Source organism: Vigna radiata, chromosome 11, assembly GCF_000741045.1.
Source record: "Vigna radiata var. radiata cultivar VC1973A chromosome 11, Vradiata_ver6, whole genome shotgun sequence".
Lineage (NCBI taxonomy): Eukaryota > Viridiplantae > Streptophyta > Magnoliopsida > Fabales > Fabaceae > Vigna > Vigna radiata.
The window spans coordinates 11,219,997-11,240,526 of record NC_028361.1 but is presented as its reverse complement, the minus strand read 5'-3'; the positions used below and the strand labels follow the sequence as shown (position 1 = coordinate 11,240,526).

At 35.6% G+C, this 20,530-nt stretch overlaps 2 protein-coding genes across 5 annotated transcripts; both read left to right on the top strand.

The window, feature by feature from the left end:
• LOC106778008 (GPI ethanolamine phosphate transferase 2) lies at positions 1-18,026 on the top strand. 4 transcript variants are annotated; one of them, XM_022787441.1, is made up of 18 exons: positions 1-256; positions 338-437; positions 688-732; positions 833-1,000; positions 1,117-1,201; positions 1,289-1,395; positions 1,604-1,684; positions 7,934-7,986; positions 8,066-8,168; positions 9,683-9,826; positions 10,209-10,305; positions 10,453-10,678; positions 10,771-10,864; positions 10,991-11,998; positions 12,603-12,695; positions 12,824-13,107; positions 13,260-13,390; positions 17,998-18,026. In XM_022787441.1, exons 1-18 carry the CDS (start codon positions 132-134, stop codon positions 18,009-18,011), a joined length of 2,958 nt encoding a protein of 985 aa, XP_022643162.1. In that variant the 5' UTR covers positions 1-131; the 3' UTR covers positions 18,012-18,026. The 4 variants fall into 4 exon arrangements, with proteins under 4 accessions (XP_022643162.1, XP_014521369.1, XP_022643163.1 ...); XM_014665883.2 differs by lacking the exon at positions 17,998-18,026 and adding an exon at positions 13,486-13,608; XM_022787442.1 differs by lacking the exons at positions 13,260-13,390; positions 17,998-18,026 and having other exon boundaries at positions 12,855-12,989.
• Positions 4,020-4,854, top strand: LOC111242761. Its single transcript, XM_022787444.1, has 2 exons — positions 4,020-4,459; positions 4,780-4,854. The coding sequence occupies exons 1-2, from the start codon at positions 4,039-4,041 to the stop codon at positions 4,815-4,817; spliced, it is 459 nt and encodes a 152-aa protein (XP_022643165.1). The 5' UTR covers positions 4,020-4,038; the 3' UTR covers positions 4,818-4,854.
• Positions 18,027-20,530: the final 2,504 nt, after the last annotated feature.

Sequence of the window (20,530 nt, the reverse complement as noted above, 5' to 3'; positions counted from 1 at the left end):
AAAATAGGACACGGTGGCATTCAAGAATTCCCCCTTTTGCACCCATCCTCTTTCCGGCAGTCGTCCCTGAGACGTATCCGTTCTCTGCCTAGCGTTGTGGATTCCTCGACGGAGGAGAAGTCGTAGACGAAATGTCCTCAGTTTCTTGCACTAAGCTGACACTATTCACCGTTGCAGCAGTTACAATTCAGTTCATCGGTCTCTCCATCTTCGTTTTCGGCTTCTTCCCCGTCAAACCACTTCTCACCGGCCACAGGTAACACTATAATATTATCATTCCATTTCCTAACCAACCTTTCCACTTATTCATTTCTCCATTTTCTACTTTCATCCTCAGTGGTTCGGAGAGTTTCCGACGACCGACCTGCGATGTCCACGGCGTCCGAAATCATAGCGATGCGTCTCTGCCGCCAGAGAGCCTTAGGATTTTGTATCAGGTTGTGGTGGTGAATCGCGTATTCTCTTTGTTTGACTTTGAGATTTAAATTATCTTTACTTGTTACGAATAATCATTTGTTTGATTTCGCATCGCTGTATGTGATATATTCATTCCGTTCTTAGTTTCTGTAAATTGGAGATCTTTTATGGTTGTTATAGGTTGATTGATTTGATGGAATGCAATTCTCATTTCTGCTTCTAATTTTGTTGTGTGTGCACTGATGGATTTGGAAAATGTTGTTTGTGTAGGAAGTATCCGAGGTTCCTCCCTTGTATGATCGACTTGTCTTAATGGTATGTACCTTTTCCGGAAATGTCGTATTCGTTGAGGTCTAATTTGGCTGCTCATGTGTTTTGGTTTTTCACGAGCTTCGGTCTATGGTTTTTGCTGTAGGTTATTGATGGCCTTCCGGCGGAATTTGTGCTTGGCAAGAAGGATCAGCCTCCTAGCAAGGTTTTTATGGAAGCTATGCCGTATACACAGTCATTGCTGGCAAATGGTACGGCTGTTGGATATCATGCTATAGCTGCTGCTCCTACTGTTACAATGCCTCGTTTGAAGGTTAGTGTCCTATCCTGTTTCCAACGTGGAAGTAAGCAAGGAAGGCACGCGGTTTATTGATTTCCTTTCCTTTTTCTGACATCTATTAATCATATATTTTTTGTTTCTATTTCCAGGCCATGGTTTCTGGAGCAATTGGCGGTTTCCTGGATGTGGCTTTCAACTTTAACACCCAGGCTTATTTAGAAGACAATCTTCTTGGTTAGTTATATTATTGTAGCAACCCATGTTGGAAAAATCGACCATTTTTTTGTTAGTAAAGATGTCACCATTACTTGCTTATTGCAGCACAGTTCTTTAAGATTGGTTGGAAAATGGTCATGAATGGTGATGATACATGGCTCAAGTTGTTTCCTGGTTTATTTGAAAGACATGATGGAGTTACCAGCTTTTTTGTAAGTTTGCTTTATGAGTACAAAATGAAAATATTTTATCTGACCTCTCAATCCATGAAGACTTCTCATTGATAATTTCTTATGCCTCAGACAAGGACAAAGTAATGTGTTTCTTTACTTGGCTTGTTTGTATCTATGCTTTTACGTTTATACATAAAATAGTATGATTGCTTTTACATTATTTGTCTGAATCTTTATACTACTACAGGTTAAAGATACTGTACAAGTTGATCAAAATGTGTCTCGACATCTTGTTGATGAGCTTAGTAGAGATGATTGGAATTTTCTGGTAAATAATTGTTATGACTACTTCATAATTTGGTTGGTTTCCAGCTGACATTATTTGAATTTTCATTTTTTGATAATTTGCAATTTACAAACTAGTACATATTTTTTCTGCACCTTATCCTTTTTTTTTTTTCAGTCAGTAGTATAGAACCTGAAGGTTTTAACACCCCTCCTTCAAACATTTGCATGTTCTTTTTGTGGCCAAAAGATTGGCTGTTGCTTTATTGATGTCATATTACTGATGAACAGTTGGTGTCATGTATGCTTGCTTTGGTGTATTTCTATGTATTGTATTTGGATATAAATTTCACTTTCTAGTGTGCATATGTTGTCTGCCTTTCCAAGTGTGCTTTTGCATATTTCTGAGTTTTTTCATGCATTCCTAAACTTATTTATATCCCCTGTTTTCTTTTGGGGAAAAATAACTGTTTCCATACGAATAAATTTCTTGGAAAAGGTTTGAGTATGATTTTATTGAACGTGTTTGTAAATTTTTGAAGATTAAATAAGAAGAGACTGTTGGACTGCCTCGGTTTGTTTTGGAACTTTAACAGTTTGATTACATGGAGACAATTTCCCTTTCACTTCCTTTCATTCTAACGGTATATCACTAGTCTTTTTGAAGAGATGTACTTCAGGGATCATGTGATATTTGATAACCGAATCAAATTTACCATTTTCTTACTATTATAACTATTGCCAACTGCCAAGTTGCTGTTAGATGGACTTAATTGAAATCTTACGACAATTAGTACTACCTTTTATTAACTGTAAGTTGGTTAGGTTGATTGTCTCTTTCTATACCTAACAAGAACTTGTGATTTTATCAACTATAATATAACAGTTGGTTTGGCTCTAGTTGCATGATTACACCTAAATAGGAAAAAAAAAATACATTTGTTGTGGTTCTACTTATTAATACTTACACCATATACTGCATCATTTTACTGGTAGCTCGATTATACATGCTTTGTTTATATCTCTGTTATCAACTGACTTCTTTCAATCATTGACTTTTTTTGAACATACACATGCACTAAATTGATGCCTTTAAACTTTTTAGTGAAAGTTAGGTCTTAAGCTTCATTTGTAGTATAAGGATTGTTCAAAATTGTATGTTTTCTAGTTGTTAGAATCATTACATATAGGTATTATCATTTAGGCTAGTCTGCAGAATGATTAATGAGTTGTACCTAGTTCTGTACCTAGTAGTCTAGTGCAGACTCTTGGTGTTCCATGTACTCTTATGTTTTCATTATAAATAGAAGATAAGGAGAGGGATCATTAAGCCCTCAAGAATATATTTTTATCCGTCTTAAATCTCAAGTTGGTATCAGAGCAGGTTCATCCTGCTCTGGTTTTCATCCTGGGTAGTCCACCAACACTGTCGCATCTATCCGGTGCCATTTTCCGTTGTCCGCGGCTGTCTTGCCACCATCTGCAGCTGTCAACTGCAGTTTGGAGCTCTTCAACTTGGTTTTCTGCCATCTCGCATCTGTCCGCTGCTGTCCGCCGCTGTTCACTGTCGTCCGCCACTGTCTGTCGTCACTGTTCCGTCCGACGACCACGGGATCTGGTTTGCCTCTTCATGCGACGGCCAACCCCACCAGTGGGGTAGTCTGATTCTCCTCCACGCTCCGCCACGCGCAGCCTCTTTGTGCGTTGTGAACAGGCGTGTGCTGTCCACGCGCCGTCCTCTGCCCGCCGGAAAGTCACCGCGACACCTCCATAGCCATCGCCCGAGCCTCCTCTCTCTGTTCTGCCCCTCAAAACCGTGCTTTAGTGAAGTCTAGAAGCTCCCCTTGAAGAAAACCCTAAGAAACCCTTTAGGGTTTTCTAGTTCCTCCTCTCTCACGGTTCCTTCTCTGTTTTTTATCCAAAATGGCGTCTGGAAGTGTCATTTCCTTCTTTGGAAGTTCCTCGATTACTTCCGAAAAGCTAAACGGAAAAAGTTATCTGTCTTGGTCTGCAGCTGTGGAAATGTGGTTCCTCGGTCAAGGCCATTATGACCACCTTGAGCAGGATGGAAGCCAAGTTCCTTCTGAAAAAGCTGAACAATGGAAACAAGAAGATGTCCAGTTGTGTGCCCTATTGTGGCAGTTTGTGGAACCACGACTTTTGATATCTCTTAGAGCCTTCAAAACATGTCATTCGTTTTGGAAGAAAGCTCAAAGCATTTATGCTAATGATATCCAACGTCTCTATGATAAAACAAACAAGCTTGCAAGTCTCAAAATGATAGACCATGATACGATCTCCTTCATGACTGAAGCCCAAACAGCTGTGGAAGAGTTGAGAATGTTCTTGGAAGTGGAATCTTAGGAAGACATCAAGAAGAAGCTTGACAAGTATTATATGGTGATGATCCTTCGTGCTTTGCCTCTAGATTTGAATCACATCAAAGATCAACTTCTGACAAGCCATGAGGTCCCTTCCTTGGAAGCCTTGACCACACATCTTCTTCGTATTCCAATGCCTCAATCTCAAGAAGCTCATGAAACAATGGAACCATCTGTCATGGTTGCCACACGAGGAAGAGGAGGACATGGCACTAGAGGAGGAGGACGTGGAGGTCGGGGACATTCGCAGTGCACTTACTGTAAGAGGGTGGGTCACACCCAAGAAAACTGCTACTCCTTGCATGGCTTTCCTTCAAAAACAACCAATATCTCTAAGGCTGACACTCCCACTTCCAACTCCATGTTCACTGAGGATGAGTATCAAGAGTATCTGCGATTAAAGTCTAACAGCTTGGCGCAATCATCTCAGTCCTCAAGTACGTCCACAACTTCCATTTCTCAATCCGTGGAAGGTCCAAATTCATGGGTAATTGACTCGGGTGCTTCTGATCACGTCTTTGGTAATACCTCATTGTTCTCAACCCTTTCCCTCCAAGAAAAACCCCATTTCGTTACCCTTGCAAATGGCTCTAAAACTTGTTCAAAGGGAGTCGGTCAAGTCTCCCTGTCTCCCTCTCTCACTTTGAAATATGTTCTTTTTGTCCCTAACTGTCCATTCAATTTAATTTCCTTAAGTCAGTTAACCAAAATGTTACATTGTTCAATAACCTTTGATTCAAAATCTTTTGTTATACAGGAGCGTGGCTCGGGGAGACAGATTGGAGAAGGATATGAAGCTGGAGGTTTATACCATTTTGGATCTTGTGCACAGGTATCCTGTGTTGGAGCTCTCCCCCCTAAAGTGTTACATGATCGGTTTGGTCATCCTCACTTGTCAAAGTTAAAAAAGATGTGTCTTGAACTTAGTGGTCTTCAGACCTTAGAATGTGAGTCTTGTCAACTAGGAAAACATGTTAGATCTGTCTTTCCTAAAAGGTCTCAATCAATGTGTACTTCTAGTTTTTCTATTATTCATTCTGATGTCTGAGGACCTAGTCGCATCTCTTCTTTTGGTTTTAGGTATTTTGTTACATTTATTGATGAGTATTCTAGATGATGTACTTGGGTTTATCTAATGAAAGATCGCTCTGAATTGTTACCCATCTTCACATCTTTTTTGAATGAAATCAAGAACCAATTTAGTCAAGTAATTAAAATCTTAAGATGTGATAATGCTAAAGAGTATTTCTCATCCTCTTTTTCTGCAATCCTTAGCTCTCATGGTATTTTGCATCAGTCCACTTGTCCTCATTCACCCCAGCAAAATGGTATAGTCGAAAGAAAAAATAGACACTTGGTTGAAACTGCTCGTACCCTTTTTCTTGGTGCCCATATTCCTGTTCATCACTGGGGGGATGTCATCTTAACTGCTTGTTTTCTTATTAATAGGATGCCCTCCTCCTTTCTCAATAATAAAGTCCCTTTCTCCATTCTCTTTCCCAATGATCCTCTTTTTCACACCCCTCCTCGAGTTTTTGGTCGTGTTTGTTTTGTTCACGACATGTCTCCAGGGCTAGACAAGCTCTCCGCTCGTGCAATCAAATGTGTCTTTTTGGTTTATTCTCGGCTTCAAAAAGGGTACCAGTGTTACTCTCCTGAAACCCGGAAGTACTACATGTTTGCTAATGTAACATTCTTTGAATAAACACCTTTCTTTTCTCCATCTGTTCAAGATATTCATATCCTCCAACAGGTCCTTCCTCTTCAAGTAGTTGAGTCCAATATCTCCAATGTCCCAGTCAATTCAAGTCATGCTCAAGGTCCTCCCGAACCTTCCTCTCCACATATTGATCTCTCCCGACACAGTACCCCTGTGGGCAGTCCTCTTCCAGAAAATGGTGGATCTCCTTCTTCAGATTCTTCTCTATCATCGCCTCCTGCCACGCCTCCTTGTGAAGATGATTCTAGTTGGCCCATTGCTTTCAGAAAAAGTACTTGTTCCACTCGCAACCCTCATCCCATTTATAATTTTCTTAGCTATCACAGATTGTTGTCCTCCTTTTATTCCCTTTTATCCTCAGTGTCTTCTGTGGTTATATCCAAAAATGTGAAAGAAGCACTTGATCATCCTGGATGGCGACAAGCCATGATTGCAGAAATGCAGGCTCTTGACCACAGTAATACTTGGGAGCTTGTGCCACTTTCCCCGGGCAAAAAGGTTGTTGGTTGTCAGTGGGTATATGTAGTTAAAGTCGGCCCTAATGGTGACATTGATAGGCTCAAAGCCCGGCTAGTTGCAAAGGGGTACACTCAGGTTTGAGGCCTTGATTATTGTGACACATTTTCTCCCGTGGCCAAGATGACTACCATTCGTCTTTTCTTCGCGATGGCATCAATTCGTCATTGGCCACTTCATCAATTGGATATCAAAAATGCCTTCCTCCATGGTGATCTTGAGGAAGAAGTTTATATGGAGCAACCTCCTGGGTTTGTTGCTCAGGGGGAGTCTAGTATGGTTTGCAAATTGCATCGATCTTTGTATGGGCTCAAGCAATCACCACGTGCTTGGTTTGGAAAATTCAGCTCGATTGTTCAAAAATTTGGGCTAAAACGCAGTGAAGCAGATCATTCAGTCTTTTATTGTCATTCATCTCTTAGGAAATGTGTTTACTTAATAGTATATGTTGATGATATAGTCATTACAGGAAATGATAATGCTGAAATATCTCAATTGAAGGAGTACTTGTGTAGACATTTCCAAACCAAGGATCTTGGAAGCCTCAAATACTTCTTAGGCATTGAAGTAGCTCAGTCAAAAGAGGGAGTTGTAATCTCCCAAAGGAAGTATGCCCTGAATATTTTGCAAGAAACAAGCATGATTGATTGTAGACCGGCTGACAGTCCTATGGACCCAAATCAAAAATTAACAACTGAAGGTGAGTTATTTTGCGACCTAGAGAGACATAGGAGACTTGTTGGAAAACTAATCTATCTCACTATTACAAGGCCGGATCTATCTTTTGCTGTTGGAGTGGTTAGTCAGTTCATGTAAGCTCCATGTGTTGGCCATTCGAATGCTATCATTCGAATCCTAAGGTATGTAAAGAAGGCTCCCGGGCAAGGGCTGTTATATGAAGAGAAAGGAAGCCTTCAGGTATCAGGATATTGTGATGCTGATTGGGTAGGTTCTCCTATTGATAGATGATCTATTACTGGATATTGTGTTTTCCTTGGTGGAAACATTATCTCATGGAAAAGTAAGAAACAAAATGTAGTGGCTCGATCAACAGCTGAAGCTGAATATAGAGCAATGGCATCACTAACATGTGAACTTATATGGGTGAAACAGTTCCTTCAAGAGCTTAACTTCTGTGACATCCAGAGTATGAAGATGTATTGTGATAACCAAGCTGCCCTTCACATTGCATCAAATCCAGTGTTTCACGAGAGAACTAAACATATAGAGATTGATTGTCATTTTGTTCGGGAAAAGTTATTGTCAAAAAAAATATGTACCGAGTTTGTTGGATCAAATGACCAACTCGCAGATGTGTTGACTAAGTCATTGAGGGGACCTCGAATTGAGTTTATTTGCTCCAGCTTGAGGAGGAGTGTTAGAATCATTATATATAGGTATCATCATTTTGGCTAGTCTGCAGAATGATTAATGAGTTGTACCTAGTAGTCTAGTGCAGACTCTTGGTGTTCCATGTACTCTTGTATTTTCATTATAAATAGAAGATAAGGAGAGGGATTATTAAGCCCTCAAGAATATATTTTTATCAGTCTTAAATCTCAAGTCTAGTTTCAGCATGCATCAATTGTGGATATTTTGTTTAGTTTGGAATTGCGTGATGCTTTATAGTGAAGATATAATTTCATTTATATACATGTTACTAAATTTATTATAGATACTTCATTATTTAGGCCTGGATCATGTTGGACATCTTGGTGGGCGCAACAGGTATCATCATTTTCTCTTCACTCTATGCATGCCATTTCATTCTGTTCTCATAGCTTGACTTGGATATCTACTATTTCAGTGTGTTAATGGCTTCAAAACTTTTTGAAATGGATGAAGTAGTGAAGACGATTCATATAAATACCTTGCAAAATCTAGAAGATGATCAAGGGAAGACACTTCTGGTTTGTGACAATTCTTTTTTTGCTTGAATTGTGTACTACAGAATTGATGACTTGTTTATTGTGGTGTGGATATTTCAAGACATTAACATTAATGGAGTTTGAGGTGGTGGAAAATTGATGGGAGGAATATCCATTGCAGCAGTGTTAATACTCCAACAAACTAACCATAAGAGAACTTCGACTGTTACTGACTAGAGTTAGTAAGTGACTAAAAAGAAAAGAAAAGAAAAAGTACAATCCATTTATGAAGTAAGACAACTCTAATAAAGATGAACATGATAATGAAGAAAGTCATTTCATACGTGCAGAGATACCTTATAGAGAAAAAAGGAAGAAAATTTTAAAAGAAAACAATAAATAGGATATTCCCAAAATTAACTAGGAATCCAAAATTACAGAAATGAAATAAAATTAGAATAGTTGATTGTAATCTTAGGATTGATTCCTGACACCCCCACCCCAAGCTGGGGAATGAGTTTTAGTTATTCCTAGCTTGCCGAGAGTAGAATCAAAATCAGATTTTAACAATTTTCTTAGAATGTGGTGTAGGGTAAATATCCCATTTTCAATTTCTTAATTGATGAAGCTGTCAATTTTACATGCTTCATCCTATGTTGAATTGGATAGTGAACTATGCTGATAACCAACTTTCTGCCCTAAAGGATTTTGTAAGAGAATTGGAATAGACAAACTTTGAAATAACCAATTGATTCAAGCGGCAGATAACTTAAGTTCCTTTGTTGATTAATTCTATTTAGCTTCTTTATATGGTTCTGGTATAGCTTATATCAGGAATGATGCATTTGCATGTTTGAGCTTGTACACTGAAGAGAGAGAGGAAACAAGATAGTAGGTATATAAACTATTGTAATTACACATAATTTCGAGAATTTAATTTTACAGTATTACCTAATTAATAAATAGTTCTTCCCTTTCACATTATTCTATGACTACATTATTTCCAATACATGTTCTTGGAAGAGTAAAAATCAATGCATGATGGGGTTTCAAGTCTCCACTTTTTTTGTACACTATACATATCTATAGTTATTTTAATTTTCATAATAGGTTCAGTGGTAGGGTTTATACAAGGAGAAATAAATAAAGGAGGTAATTATAACCTTCCACAGCTGTAACTTGTATAACATACTATTATATATAGTCTGTATTTAGGTTGTTGTAGAGTAGCTTTTTGGATTGTTTGGAAAAGGGGGTTAGGAGAGAAAGGTGCTCTCGAAAGGCCTTGGCTCTGTTGTACACTGTTGTTATCTGTTCCTACTACTTTTGTAGTGCAGTTTTGTTCATAATAAACAAACAATTGTCTTGTATTTTCTGTATTTCTGGGTGCCTATCATTTCATTTGTAGTTTTTCACCTTAAGTGTTATTTATTCTAAATTGTAGTTTATGTTTTCTACATATTTTTCTGTGGCTATCATTTGCTAGTTATTAATTAAAACTGTAAAGACCAAGTTCTTTCAAATTTAATTAATCTCTTGTGCAAATGGATGTGCAGGTTGTAGTCAGCGACCATGGAATGACTGAGAATGGTAATCATGGGGGTTCGTCCTACGAGGAAACAGACTCTCTAGCCCTATTTATTGGGCCAAAACCCCATACCTTTCACCATTCCTCATCCAATCCTGACACAATTTTCCAGGTAATAACACTATACTTAATGTTTGTAGGCTGTAGCGCACACAAGACTAACCATTTTTGATAATTTTCCTAACTTCTTTGACTCTCGATGTATTTACCTTATTTTGCAAGCCATGAAGGAATCTTCTTGCATTCATTGTATGAGTCTTCTTCTGTCGCCATGCATCCATATCTAATGAAACTCTTTGTCTTTACATAAGTTTTCTCCTTACCTGTTGAAACTTATTCTGCTATCTAACTATTCAGCACTCTCTCCTTCTTGCTTTTAAATCTTGAACCTATCATACAGTTTAACCAGAGTCAATGACAAAATACCATTTAACTAGAGATCATGGGTAGCAGTCAAATATGTATGCAATTTACATCTTCTTACTGTGCACCAGGTTGATATTGCACCAACATTAGCTTTACTTTTTGGCGTGCCAATTCCAAAAAATAATATTGGTGTTTTGATCTCTCAAATGGTTGACTCTCTGACAGGTTAGTTCTCTTTGTCTATGCTTGTCTATTTAACAGAAGAATACAGCAGGTGATATGACATTTTCTGATATCTGCTTCCATCAAGCATATTATTTTTTAACAGTAAAATTACGTGATTTTATCCTTTTTGCTTCTTTGGGGAGTTAGATGACCAAAAGCTTAGGGCACTGCAGTTGAACTCATGGCAGTTGTTCAGATTACTTCAAGCACAATTGCCTGGTTTATCCTGTAGAAATCTTCTCTGTGACACCTTCATTACTAATAGTGAACCCACAATCAGTGAATGTAAAGGTAGGGAGGAGAAGTTGTTTTGTTGCTTGTACGTAAATGCTGCTACTCTCCATGATGCCTGGAAGGCTAAAGTATTCTCCAGGTACTAGACAAGTTTGTTCTGCTTAGATTTAACTTTGAATCAGTTCCACTAGAAATATTTTTGAATATTTTTAGTTGGCATTTGTTTTCTAGGTTTAATGGTACAGAAGGTTATGACAGCATTGTTGCTGCATATTACGAGTTTCTGAGTTCAGCAAGTGAGTGGTTATCACACAAAGCAACTGATGTATGTGTGATCTTACTCAAAATTTCTTAATATTATTTGAGAGCATCAATAACCACTATTTCATGTTAACTGCTTGTTTTCTTTAAAGTTTCTCTAACTCATTTCATCATGATTGTGTTTGTGCAGAAACCAGTTAATTTACTTGTTCTTGGAGTTGCTGCTTTAATCATATCATGCTTGATACTTTTGGGACTTGTGTTTGTCATCCACAAAGAAATTCCTTCTTGGGAGACGCAAGATCATGAAAATTATTTGAAGCCATGGAAATTTGATGATGTGTTCGTTTTGTTTGGCATCCTGACCCTTGTCATCAGTATGGGATCAAGTTCCATGATTGAGGAAGAACATTATATTTGGAATTTCCTAACATCTACAATTAACTTGTTATTTTTTCGTAAAGCAATACAGTCTTTGGATCTTAATAAAGCACATGATATTCTCAGTTCAACAGAGGAAAAAAGAAATATATTAGGATGGCAAATAAGTTCACTGTTCCTTATTCTTTTTACTGGAAGAATTTTGGGAGGCTGGCATCAAGGTGGTGTAAATTGGACTAATCTTCCTGACATTGCCAAGTGGCTTGAGCAGGCTGGCAACCAATATATAAACTTGATTCAGATAGCATCATGTGCAATGGTCATCATTTTGGGCATATCTATATTGTACCTAGTGCACTCTAAAACAAAAGTTGTAACAGTGATTTGGTTCAGCTTGCTTATGTCTGGTTTGTTGGCATTACAGCATTTTGTGAAATATCAGGACATGTCAATCCCATATAATAATGATGCAAACTTATCAATACAAGCATTCTATGCTGTTCTGGGAATCACCACTGTTGCAGTTGTATTGATTTTGCCATGGATTATGCCTATGCAAACTCCTGAAGTATTCTCAAGGAAAAGCATCTGCATGTCTGCTTCTGTTCCTGTTGAAATTCAGAACATGACTCGTATTTTGGTATTGAAGGATTCCTTGTACATAGTTGGATGCTTGTACATAACTTTCTGGTGTCTGCTGCAGTTGTTGCTTCAACAATCCATCAATGCGATGCCTGTGTTGCTGCTCTTTATTCAATTCTTGGCCAGCATGCTTACATTTTCTTCCAGTGGTTCATGTCATAAGCAGTGGGTTGAGGTTAGTTGCAAGATTTCATGGATAAATGGTGGATTTTATTTTTCATTTTGATATTACATTAGTTTTGGGACCCAAAGTGTGGTGCCAACTAAGAGTCATTGACCTGCATTCTAATATAGGGTAATTTAAGTTCACTTTTTTTATATACCAATTATTAATTTCAGGGCTTAATAGGCATGCACTGTCAATGCAAAAGTTTTTACGCTGTCAACAAATAAAAATTCATGTTTTGTATTATTTTTAAAGTAGTTATTCTAGAAGTTAATAAACTTATTATACACGGTGATTTTTTATTAGGTGATAGTGTAAAAATCTTTCACTATTAGAGCATATACTTTTTATTCTTAATTTTGATGGTATAATATTCATAGTTGGAATTGACTTTCGAGGTTCTTTTATTTAGAAATGATCTTTGCATCTTTTACTTTACTTTCTACTTGAATTAAGTGGTTCTAAAAATATGAGTTTGCTTCAGTTGAAACTTAAATAATTGTACTGTGACGAGGCCATGTTATATGTACTTGCTCATTCACATCTAGCATTTCCTTTTAAATTTTAATGCTTAACGAGTGTTTAAAATGTTGATACTCTGTTTTTTTTTTAGATTACTGCTCTATACTATCTGGGAATGGCAGGCCATTTTGCTCTTGGGAATAGTAATACACTAGCTACAATTGACGTAGCTGGAGCTTTTATTGTAATGTCTCCCATTTCTCTTTTTGTAATTATTTAAGTAAAAATTATATTAGTTTCTACTTTACATTTGGGATTTTGATTGTCCATGAATATCTATTTCCTCAGCAAGGTATTACCTTTCATTGACAGGGAATTTCAAGTCACTCAACCTTCCTTTCAGGTCTTCTAATGTTCATCATTACTTATGCATCCCCGATGTTATTCTTTCTGAGTATGGTGCTGTACATCTCTGTCAAGGCCATAATCTATCCACTGGTTATCAGAAACGGAAACTCTGGAGAAATTCTCAAGACCCTTCTTGGATTTCCATGCTTGGTACCGCTGACCATAAATTCTGTTCTCTTGACTGTGTACACAATTGTCCTGCTGTTGATGAGGAATCACTTGTTTATTTGGAGTGTTTTTTCTCCCAAGTGAGCTTTCCTTGAATCATATGTCTAAAGTTGATGCATGATTTAATCCCAGAATTATCCCTAGTGATTTTTTGAATTATAAGTTATAGGGATTTATAGATAACATATAACCTTGCAAAGTAACACTTTCAATTTGTTCAATTGTTCTGTAGGTACCTTTACGTCTGTGCTGCCACTGCATGTGTCTATATTGGCGCCATCATTGTAGTTGCTACCGTGATTTATACATACATTGTTCTTTTTTGGCTGAGAAAGAGTTTCTCCTTAAGTAGCAAGGAAAAAGGTACGTGACGGCAATCTAAGTTAAGGACAAAATAGTATTAAATTGTGAAAAAGAAATTTTGACTCTAACTTGCTTTTGCCTTTTCTTTTTTTGAGGAGGAGGGTAGTTATAATCTGATTGCTCACTGTACCTGCCCATGCGTCTTTCTAATTAATCATTTACTGTAGAACTGTAAATCTATTGATGAGGATTAAAGGAGAATGTAACTGATTGGTATATTTTCACTTTTACACTCACAATGGCGGAGGTATGCATATCTTCTTTGCAAAATGAGGAATCTAGAGAACATTTAGAAGCAAATGCAAAATTTGAATAGCTCTTTGGTGGGGCAATTAATCAGTTTGGAAAAGATTAAAAGGCTAGTTTGGTTGAGCTGAATCAAACGGATAGGAAAATGGTCCCAGTCTGTCATGAGTCATTCAGTTGATTAAATTAGTGTTATAAATTAACGGAAAAAGCATGGGTATTCTAGTACATTAAAAGATCAAAGTGAAATTTTGTTAATTGGGATGAAACTAAGAAAAAATTGAAGTGAGGAGTCCATAAAATTTTGGTCTTTTAAGAAAACATAATTACAAGGATCGCATTAATGAACAAGTCGAGTGCTCCGAATGCGGTGGACAATCTGGAATAAAAAAAATTAGTGCTTGAATATGTGCATGTGGTATTGATTTTTGAATCAACACAATTTCATAAATTTGTATATTTAAGTAAATGTGAGTTTAGGATAACATGCTTTGGGTAATGATATTTGACATCCAGAATTTGACAAATTTTTTACACCGTCACGTGTTATGTTCTGGGTGGTACACGTGTAAAATGAATAAAAAATAATAACTCACGTGGATATTGAATGGAGAGGAGGTTTGAAGAGCGTATTTCACTTTTGCATTTGAAAACCTTATTCAAAATTTTAGATTGAAAATGAGAGAAGCACCCACTCCAGTGAGAAGAGCTCGATGGAGTTTCCACCGTCACTTGTCAAAACTACACCGTTCAACGGTTACCGGAGGATTCCGTCACTATGTCGCCGATTGGAACGTGCTCAGCCCCCGAAAAATTAGTCTCGTGAAGTAATCCCTTTCGCTTGCGTGTCTTCTTACCCTATACGGAAGCGCACCGCTGTTTATCGATCAACGGAGTAGATTTTGGCGTTGTTCCACCGTTTATTAGATATAGAAGTGATATTCAGCCATTGATGATCACAAGTATATGGATGTACATGACCAAGGAAGAATTCTTGCTAAAACTCAATGTGCAGAAACAGACCTGGGAGTAAAGGCCAAATAAGTGGGGAGTTCAGGAAAACTTTCTGGGGTCAATTGTGAAAATGACTTTGTTTTTCAATTGAACAAACTTTTTTTAACACTTATTGGATATAGAAGTGATGTTCAGCCATTGATGATCACAAGTATATGAATGTACATGGCCAATAAAGAATTCTTGTTAAAACTCAATGTGTAGAAACAGACTTGGGAGCAAAGGCCAAATAAGTGGAGAGTTCAGACAAACTTTCTGCACCCGAAGTCAAATGTGAAAATGACCTTGTTTTTTAATTGAACAAACTTTTTTTAACACTTATTGGACTTATTGGATATAGAAACGATGTTCAACTATTGATGATCACAAGTATATGGCCAAAGAAGAATTCTTGTTAAAACTCAATGTGTAGAAAAAGGCCTGTGAGCAAAGGCCAAATAAGTGGAGAGTTTTGGCAAACTTTCTGCACACATGGGTCAACTATGAAAATGACCTTGTTTTTTAATGGAACCAACTTTTTTTAAGACTTATTGGATATAGAAGTGAATGTTGAGCCATTGATGATCACAAATATATGGATGTACATGGCCAAAGAAGAATTCTTGTTAAAACTCAATGTGCAGAAATAGACTGGGAGCAAAGGCCAAATAAGTGGGGAATTTAGGCAAACTTTCTACACACAGGGGTCAACTGTGAAAATGACCTCGCTTTTTAATGGAACCAATTTTTTTTAAGACTTATTGGACTTACTGGATATAGAAGTGATGTTGAGTCATTGATGATCACAAGTATATCGATGTACATGGCCAATGAAGAATTCTTGTCACAACTCAAAGTGCAGAAATAGACCTGGGAGCAAAAGCCAAATAAGTGGGGAGTTTAGGCAAATTTTCTGCACACAGAAGTCAATTGTAAAAATGACTTTGTTTTTAATGGAACCAACTTTTTTTAAGACTTACTAGACTTATTAAAATTTTTAATTAATAACATTTATGATAAAATAAAAATATTAATTGTTTAACTTAAAGAGAGAAATCCTTTTTACATACAAATATATTAAATATTATCTTTAATAGAACCAACTTTGGACTTATTAAAATTTTTAATTAATAACATTTATGATAAAATAAAAATATTAATTGTTTAACTTATTACATACAAATATATTAAATATTATCTTTATTATGTTAACAACATTAATAATGAATATAAATTTTAAATATAAAATTATTATTGTTCAAAATCAACTATACCAAACTTCAAAATATTATAATTTAATTAAACTATGAAAGTGTGCACATGAATTTATGAATTAAACTTATGAAAAAATTAAATTCCTTTAATAAGTCTAATAAGTCTTAAAAAACGTTGGCTCTATTAAAAAATAAGATCATTTTCATAGTTGACTGACATGTGTAGAAAGTTTGTCTAAACTCCCCACTTATTTGGCCTTTGTTCCTAGGTCTGTACATTGAGTTTTAACAAGAATTCTTCCTTGGCCATTTTCATCCATAAACTTGTGATTATCAAATTCTGAACATCGCTTTTATATCCAATAAGTCCAATAAGCGTTAAAAAAAGTTTGTTCAATTAGAAAACAAGACCATTTTCACATTTGACCCCGTCTGTAGAAAGTTTGCCTGAACTCCCCACTTATTTGCCCTTTGCTCCCAAGTTTGTTTCTGCACATTGAGTTTTAATAAGAATTATTCGTTGGCCATGTACATTCATATACTTGTGATCATCAACGGCTGAACATCACTTATATATCCAATAAGTGTTAAAAAAAGTTTGTTCAATTAGAAAACAAGCCAATTTTCACAGTTGACCCCGTGTGCAGAAAGTTTGCCTAAACTCTCCACTTATTTGGCCTTTGCTCCCAAGCCTTTTTCTGCACATTGATTTTTAACAAAAATTCATCCTTGGCCATGTACATCCATATACTTGTTATCATCAATGACTAAACATCACTTCTATATCCAATAAACGGTGGAACATCGCCGAAATTTGCTTCGTTAGCGCGCTTCCACTAAAGGGTGGGAAGACACGCAAGCAAAAGGGATTACTTAACGGGACTAATTTTTCGGGGGCTGAGCATGTTTCAATCGGCGGCGCAACGACGGAATGTCCTCTGATAACCGTTGAACGACGCAACTTTGGCAAGTGACAGTAGAAACTCCGTCGAGCTCTTCTCGTTGGCATGAGTGCTTCTCTCTCTAGGGTTTTCAATCCAAAATTCTGAATACGATTAATGTAAAAGTGAAACACGCTCTTTAGACCTCCTCTCCATTTAATATCCACGTCATTTATTATTTTTTATTCATTTTACACGCGAACTACCCAAAACATAACATGTGGCAGTGTCAAAAATTTGTCAAATTTTGGGTGTTAAAGTATTACTACCTTATTTTAAGTAAAATGCATACATACATTAGGTTTGGAAATAAATTTACGTAGCTTGATTGAATCAAACCTCCCTATCAAAACAGTTTTTAACCTCAAATGCTAACAAGTATTGTATTATTAGAGAGTATAAAGGTTGAGAAAATAATTCTTAGCCACCATCATGCTCACCAACCAAGTCGCCTACCACATCCTCTTATTGAAGTTTTGAAACAAACTCTGCATTAATCAAGTGCCTGGGCACCTTTAATTGCTTCTTAGATTGTTTATATCATCACGAAATTTGTTTCTAGTCTCTTGCCACCACTGATCCAAGTCTTATGAGCACGTCTTTAACTTGGACATTATCGTGTTTGAGTCATAAATTTAGACGTTATACCACACCATTTAAATCATTTCTATCTCCACTCATGCATCGTCAAATCTAAACTTGCGATGCTAAAGCTTCAGAATAATTGGATCATGATATGAAACTAGTTCTATCAAATTTAGCAAGCTAGCATGAGGGATTAAATTGAACCATGAAAGTTGACACTTGGCTCTAGGCTTTTCTCCAAGCTTCATAACTCACGAGAAATATCAATAAAATTACATTGGGTGTTACTCCCTCCACCACCACCCTTTGTTCCCTCCACCTCCTCTAACTCTCTACAATTTTTTTTAATTACAAAAATAACATTTTTTACTTTTAACCCTATTTATTTACTTTATTCTGAAATCCTAAATTTCTACCTATTTTTACTTACCTATTTTCATTCACGCAACCCCACCCCCCACTCTCCCAAGTCTCCCTTCTCTCTTTCCAGATTCCCACCCGCTCCAACTCTCACCAGATCCCTTTCTTCTTATCTCCAAACTCTTACTTTTCTTTTCCATATTCCTGTCTTTATGTCTGTTTGGTTTCGTATTGCACTGATGTGGCTTTTCGTGGTGCGATGGTGTAGGGTGTTTGCGGTGATCATTCGACGGTGCAGCGGTTCCAAACAATAATGAATATTTTATGATTAACAATAATGAATATTTTATGACTAACATCATAAAAAAATAATTTTATTGACATTGATAAAAAAATTCTAAATGATTTAAAATTTTATAAATATAAATGATCAAATTCCTCTCTTAAAGTTATAAAATTTCAATATTTTAATTTTTTATTTAAATGATTATATAAAATGATTCCACCTTTTTATAAAAAATTAACTATCTTTCACAATATTTTTTCTGACACATTGCAACATATATTTCTTCCTTATGTATCAACATTTTTTCATGTGAAATTGTTTAACTCTTCGGACGATGGTGTCAGTAGGATAAACAATCAGAAAGTTTAAAAGATACAACAATGGAAAGAAACATAAATCAAACCATTGCATTCATGTAGGGAATTGGAGTGAGTAGAAGTTAAAAAATATTAACCCTAAAAATAAAATTATATTGAAGGATAAAACATGAATATGAAGATGAATGGAGGGGTAAAACAGGAATGGGCAAGTGGAGGGAAAAGGAATGGTGGTGGGTGGAGGGAGCAACACCAACTTACTTTTCTTTATCCACGCGTGTTGAATTTGGGCCGAACTCTTTATCAGGGGAGTGTTTCACCAAACATCTCTAAGGTTTCACTATGCATTTCCAATTTTTTCATAATTAACCATAATAATTTTTAATCTTTTTTTCCCTTTTTTAGTAATCTCATCAACTTTTTAACAAATCTTAAAATTCGATTGAGTTTTTATTAAATTTAAATCAGATTTTAAAATTTAGTAAACATTCAATTAAATTTTGAAATTTGATAAAGGGTCAAATAAATTTCAAAATTTAATTAAAATTTTATTAGATTTTGAAATTTATTGAATTTTTATTGAATTTTGAAATTTAATGAAAATGCAATCAAGTCTCAAGAATGTTTAAATTGTTTTTCCTAATAATGTGGGGTATAGTTAATAATTGTAGGGAGTGAATGAAGTAATAACCTTTATTTTTTAGTGTGTGTAAAATTAGTGAGAAGTGAATACAGCACTAAATAAAGATCTATTTTCAAAGGATTATTACATTCAAGTAGTTGAGTAAAAAAAATACTGAGCTAAAATGAATATTAAGATTTTTTTTATATTTAAATTAATGATATAATCATATGAAATTGTAAATTAGAGATATAAGAAAGAGATGGTTGTGTTAGATGCTATATCTGTATGGATAACTATTAATTGGATTTATTATCATATATAGATAAAACCCTAAATCTATGAATTCATGAGTATTGAGTATGATCTACTCATCCAAACAAAATGTCATTTACATTATCTATTATGCACCAAGGTAAATTAAATATTAAATAAAGTTGTCTCAAGAAGTTCAATTAGTCTGCCTTCAACTCCTTTAGTAGAATAGAGAATCTCAATGAATTCATCACCATCCCCTACTTTGTATCTTGAACCTCCGCGTCAATAGAATTTCTCGAAAAAGAAAAAGTAATCTGACATTTAAATCCCCTTTTCCAAATACAAAACACCCTCTTCCACAGTCCTATAAACAGAAAATGAATTATAAAAATGAGTATTCCTAAGAACCCTTAGTAGATAATCTAAAACTGCCCAATTTATGTGTCCAAAATTTGCATTTCTCGATTACCATTGTAAAGATAGAGTTTGATCTCTCAAAACCCGTTTTGTCTAGAAACAGTACTGTGGGTTTAGAGAGAGGAAGAAAGAGTTGGTTTGGTTAGTCATCTCCTAGTTGTTGCAATCCTAAAAATCATTCCCAGAGTTCAACCTGAGTTTTGACACCATTTCCTGAATCTTTACCTATGCTAACTTATTAACCAAAAACTCAAGGTAGGAAGGTATTTCCCCTTCTTTCATGCGCTCTAAGATATTGACAGTATAAAGTAGTTGTAATGCCAGCGTGTTTAGATTTTTGAGACACTTTCTAGGTGACTTGGAAGCCTATATGTTTGTGGACTCATTTCATTACTTTTGGAACTTTACTGTATATATTTTCTCATATCTATGTCATTTCAAGATATGAATATAAGATTTTTGTTGTGGTAATGTTTATGATGAAATAAATATATTTTCATGTTTTAAATGCATGACAGTGTGTTCTTAGATTTTTTTTTTTCTTTTAGAATGTTGGGTGCCTTCGACATGTACATCTAATCTATTAGTTTGAAAAGAAATTAATTAATTAAATGTAGCAAGAAATGTTAGAAACAAATAGAATGATCCATTAGATTACGAAATTAATATGGTATAAATTTTTTAATTCCTTCCAAATCTTTAATAGAATAAGTGATGATAATGTTATATTAATTTGTGAGTAGGGATTAAATTATGCAACTTTAGCTAGAACGTGAATAACTTCTTACATTAAATTATAATTTTGCTCATTATTATTCTCAATATTAAATTAAAATTGAACATAGATAACAAAGTAGTCAAATATATATATATATATATATATATATATATATATATATAT